At 33.5% G+C, this 5,894-nt stretch overlaps 1 protein-coding gene across 1 annotated transcript in view; it reads right to left on the reverse strand.

Moving 5' to 3' along the window:
- The window catches only part of LOC117112937 (MAM and LDL-receptor class A domain-containing protein 1-like), a 30,785-nt gene extending 25,697 nt beyond the window's left edge, over positions 1-5,088 (reverse strand). Inside the window, exons 1-4 of the mRNA XM_033256158.1 lie at positions 5,031-5,088; positions 4,282-4,386; positions 3,020-3,166; positions 2,508-2,858 (exon numbers count right to left, since the gene is read on the reverse strand). Of these exons, the coding sequence (XP_033112049.1) occupies positions 2,508-2,858; positions 3,020-3,166; positions 4,282-4,386; positions 5,031-5,088 (661 nt within the window). The remainder of the gene's footprint in view (positions 1-2,507; positions 2,859-3,019; positions 3,167-4,281; positions 4,387-5,030) is intronic.
- Between the last annotated feature and the right edge of the window lie 806 nt (positions 5,089-5,894).

A 5,894-nucleotide genomic window follows, 5' to 3' on the forward strand; every position in this document is an offset into this window, starting at 1 on the left:
TTTCACAGAATTGTTGTTTTTCAGTATTTTGCCTTTTAATCTATATATATATATATATATATATATATATATATATATCAAACCATTCAGCAGATTTTACAAGTGATTATACAAAGCGCTGCCATCATTATTTCCCTGGTTACTGGTTACTGGATACTGAATTGGCAGATCCACCCATTATGCCACTTTTTCTGCTCCCTAGAGAGTATCCCTGTTCATTGCTGCTTGAACACACACGACTCATACATTTCAGGGGCCCCACTTATAAGCAGGCGTGTAACAGGGGTCTTGGGTGATAACCCCCCCCCACCCACCATAGAGAAAACAATACGACATAGGGCTTATTTTATTATTAATATAGGCCACACACGTGTGTTTGAAACTAAATATAAGCATTTTCATCGTGGTTAGTACGGTATTTATTACAATCATAGGCCTATTCTTTCACCATCATTACACATTGAGGCCCTTCTTTTAGGTAAAACGATCTATCTTAAATTTTCTTTCTCAAGTTTGGGAATATTATTTTTTTAAATAACTTAGAAGGCAAAGGAGGGCAAGCACAAGCTTTAACCATAACAAATGCGCGCGAAGCGCGCGAAAATTTTTGTTGTTTTTAATTCTAATTTCGTCGGAATTATCAAAACTCCCTAAATATGCAATTTTTAGAGGAAATTGGCCTACCTCAACAAGAAATGCTCTTATGTTATATATGGCCACACTCGTTTTTTTAAACAGAATATAAGCATTTTCCTTATGGCTTTATTTATTACAAACACATTCTTTCAAAATAATTACACATTGAGGCCCTTCTTTTAGGTAAAATGATCTATCTTAAATTTTCTTTCTCAAGTTTGGGACTATGTGTTATAACTTAGAAGGCAAAGGAGAACAAGCACAAGCTTTAACATTAAAATATGCGCGCGAAACGCGCGAAAAAATTTTGTTTTTTAAATTCTAATTTCGTCGGAATTGATCAAAACTCCCTAAAATGTGCAATTTTTAGAGGAAATTGGCCTACCTCAACAAGAAATGCTCTTATGTTATATATGGCCACACTTGTTTTTTTTAAACTGAATATAAGCATTTTCCTTATAGCTTTATTTATTACAAACATATTCTTTCAACATCATTACAGATTGAGGCCCTTCTTTTATGTAAAACGATCTATCTTAAATTTTTTTTCTTGAGTTTGGGACTATGTGTTATAAGTTAGAAGGCAAAGGAGAGCAAGCACGAGCTTTAACATTAAAAAATGCGCGCGAAAAATTATTTTGTTCTATGTTTTTTAAATTATAATTTCGTTGGAATTGATCAAAACTCCCTAAAATGTGCTTTCCCATCCTTCTCCTCCTTCTTCCCTCCTTTTTTTGCATTTCCGATCATACAAAAATCTCCATACATTATATATTTTTGGCCAAAAAGTGGGGGGGGGGCCCGGGCCCCCCCGGCTCCCCCGCTTCCGCTGGCCATGCATTTATATGCCATACCATCCTACAAGGTACCCATTTACTACTAGAAAGTTCAACGCCGAAGTAGTGTATAAACTCCGAAATGTTAAGAGCAATTATTCAAAAACAGATATTGGTTTTGCCAAATTTTAGGGTAAGTAATTTAAGAGAACGAAGGATCCAACCTATTAACATATTATATCCCCGCCGTAAACTTCCCACAGTAATGTTAAACATGTCGTCCGAATTTTTCTTAGTCCATGTTGAGTAAATAATATCTGCTTTGTCTTCAGAGATTCCGGTGTGCTTTTGTGCGTACGAGATATCGTCTGTTACCAATTTGTGATAGATAATTAGAGTTCAACAATGTTAAAAGATATGGACTTCTTGGTTTGTGCTGGATGGGTTTAAATCATCTGTGACAGAAATGGTGTTTTTCCATTTCTTTATTTGTGTTTTTGTGAGCCGGTCATGGTTTATCCGTTGGCGAATGGTGTTGCCTATGATTTTTGATGGGTTTAAGAGTCTACAGTTGTAAAAATTTTTCGTTATAGTTGTATAGTTTTCTTCATCAATGGTTTCTATTTGGTTCCAATTTCAAGCTTTGTAGCAATTGATTTAGTTGCATTGTTAATTTTGTGGGTGCTGCCTTATTTTCTCTTCTTTTATGATATGACGTAGTGATATTTTCGTGTATGAGTTCATCACATTACAGCTAGTTACTTTTTAGAAGTTTGTTGTTTATCAGCAGTGTTGGATGAGTTCATTTGCTTTGTTGGTGATATTTATGATCTTTGAACGTGAGGAAAGGCTTTTTAATGTTTTCCCATGATTTTGAAGTTGAGACTATAAGCTTTCCTAGCTTTTCTACCTACAACTCCACTCTGTGTGAGCATTTCAGTCATTTGTAAGAAAGTCTGTGGGGGATATATATTAAAATTACTTATTTAAGTTACCCCCTTATTTTTCACAGACTGTTATTATAGGGCGTAGATGGTGAGAGCATGAGACAAAAGGGCTAGTGGAAAAAATGATAGTTATAAAAGTGTGTTTTACCGTTTCTCAAACATGCCCCATCGATGATCCTGACGTCGTCTAAAGCAATATCTCCTGTAGTTCTACTTCCTACAATTCCTTCAAACATTATCTGGAAGGCACTCTTTGTTTCAACTGACAGTTTTCCAAGTCGCCAAATGTTTCCTTGATTGTTTCTATTTGTCCACGCAGGTGCACCAACGGTACCTTCCTTATTGACTAGGTACACATTCAATGTGTTCACTGTAGCCCCGTACATGTGGTAAAACCACTTGACGCATGTGCCATTTGTTGCAGGATATGACAGTGTCCAAAGACGAGCGGTTTGGTAGTTGTATTGCGGATATGAAGTTTCGATGTACATGTAGGAACCTGTAGGCAAAGGATAAAACAAATATTTTGGTTTAAGAGATATTGTTGTTCTATCTCTTTGTAGTTTATTTTACTTATTTCGTTTGTAGTTTTAGAAATATTTTCATTAAGAATTTACAATTTCATTTAGGAAATTTAAATTCATGTCAGCTTTTTAATACCTTGTAATGTTCCGTAGGTGTGGTCATAAGCAGGGCCAGTAGCAGATGTGCGTGTTGAGCCAGATGTTCTTATCCAATCAAAATCATCATATTCATCTTGTACAAAGTAACAGATGTGTGGATCCTCGAAACCACATTGGTTTTGTGCTGAAAAAAAAAATTCCAAGATAAAATTAATTAACTGATTTGAAATTGCATTGGTTAAAACAGTTACTGGAAACCAATGTACAATAATTCATAACTTTGTTAGAAAAACATCCTATCATAAATTTTCTAGAATTTCATAAAGAAAAAAAAAACACATTTCAAATTTTACTCATAAAGTCAAACCGGTATCCACAACACATTGTTTCATAATGTTAATGGTATATATTACCAAAAACATTTTTGTTTTGAAACTTTAAATTTTACATTACTTAATTAGCTTCTTAAAAATTGTATTACTGGTTATTGCAATTTCTCGTTTGAACTAAAGACAACACTTAAATACCTCAAGGATTTACAATTTCAATTACATTATATTTTTAATTCCATTTTACTTTAAATACCTTCTTTTCTGACTACAATAATATTATTATTTTTCCATTTTTTACAGCACATAGCTAAAGGTTTTAAGGTCAATGAACCATGTCATTGAATAATGCAAGATTACTTATGTAAAGTTTAAATGGTTAGATAATAAATTTCCTTTTGAATGTTGTCTCTATACTGTATTCTTCTTTTAATAATAATAATAATAACAATAATAATAATAATAATAATAATAATAATAATAATGTAATAAAAGTTTAAACTTTTGATCACAACACAAGTTTCCTTACCGTGAGGTTTGTCTGTGTTGTGATCAAAAGTTTGAACTTTAATAATAATAATAATAATAATAATAATAATAATAGTAATAATAATAATAACATTTATAGCGCAAATAAACAAGGTCTCTATGTGCCCAACAATATTGTAAATAAGAAACTGTACTCCAGTTAGCATCAGTTAAGTCTTGATATTTTCTGAGATCATTAGTAAAATAAATAATAGATGAAGAAGAGATATACATTATCTCAGTTGCTAACTGAAACTTAGAACTGGTGTTGACATTAATTTTTTAATATTCATTCTATTAGCCTACATTTATGCATAATATTTACAATCTTTTCAGGAACTGATCATGTTGTATACAATTTTAACCATGTTCTGCACATTAGGTTTATTATTATATTTAGCTCAATACATAATGCACATTATTTATCACTGTAAAAACTTACATATATTGCAAGTTTGTCCAACAAAACCAGGCATACACTGACAGTTCTCGATTCCGTAATCCGAGACACAGACTCCGCCATTCAAGCAGTCAATATCGCAAGTTTCTTCAATTAGAAATTAAACATTAATTTGTGACATACTCTGTTCATATTAAAATAACCTCATCGCTCATCACAATACTAATTGTATAAAATTATTATTGTTATGAAAATCGCATTTGTCTTTATATATACATTGATTGATATACATTGATTATGTAAGAGATAGATTATTGTCGGTGTTTTTGAGCCAGCTTAATACTAAGACTTTTGAAAATTGATGTAGGAATATAACAGTAGTTCTATACGTATATGTTTAAATTATATAACGCATGATATGATGACTATTTAAATACAGTTTAGAGATCAAGGAACATAATATAATGTACATACATAGAAATAATATATATTTATATGGCATATACCTGATATACCATGCCTATACCAACTATAGAAGAAGTTACAACACTCAAACCATGAAGCAGCCAAACGCTTAAAACATCATAAAAATGAAGGATGAGAAGTGCATTAAAGATTTCGAGGAAGCATTCAATCAAAAGTATGAACTAGAATTGATCAATGAAAATACATAACAGATGTGGTACCATCTGAGAGCAGTGATGTATAATTTAGCACTAGAAAGAACAATGGTTTCAAACCTATTCACCTCAGCTCGAACCTTTGATCAATGCAAAGAGGCATGCCTATACCAACTATAACAGGCCTGCAACTCGCCAGAACCTTCACCTGTAAAGAGCTTCTCGGCATTATGCTAACTTATATTGGACAAACATATGTGAAAGAATAAAGATAGCTGCTTATAACGGAGATGCAAGGAACATGTATGAGGGTATTCGAAAAGCGCTTGGACCAAGGATAGTGAAAGTATCACCATTGAAAGCCTCCGATGGATCCATGCTGATAGACAAGTTCAGTCAACTGGAAAGATTGGAAGAACACTACATGGACATTTATTCCAGGGATGCTCCAATCGACAAGAGTGCTTTAGATGAAATACCTCGCCTCGAACAAATGCATCATCTTGACTCAGAGCCTGATATTGAAGAACTCAGCAGGGCTATAGACTCCTTGTCTAACAACCAGCACCAGGGACAGATGGTATACTGTACCATCGGAACTATTGAAAGCTGCTAAAAATGCTCTGATACTACCTGTATTCAATCTACTAATACAGTGCTGGAGGACAGGAGACATTCCACAAGATATGAGAGATGCTCTTATTGTTAATATCTGTAAGAACAAAGGTGATCGATCAGACTGTAACAATTACAGAGGAATCTCACTCTTGAATATAACTGGAAAAGCAATCACAAAGGTCATAGCACAACGATTACAACATGTTGCTAAGCGCATATGCCCAGAATCCCAGTGCGGTTTTCGTGCGAAAAGATCCACTAATGACATGATATTTTCCTTGAGACAACTATAGGAGAAGTGTAGAGAACAAAGAAAACTTCTATATATTGCCTTTGTGGATCTTACAAAGGCCTTTGATATGGTGAATAGGGAAGACCTCTGGATGATTCTTGAAAAAATTGGTTGTCCTCCCAAGC

This window comes from Anneissia japonica, unplaced genomic scaffold, assembly GCF_011630105.1.
Source record: "Anneissia japonica isolate Jap-2015-1 unplaced genomic scaffold, ASM1163010v1 scaffold2202_len52422_cov99, whole genome shotgun sequence".
Lineage (NCBI taxonomy): Eukaryota > Metazoa > Echinodermata > Crinoidea > Comatulida > Comatulidae > Anneissia > Anneissia japonica.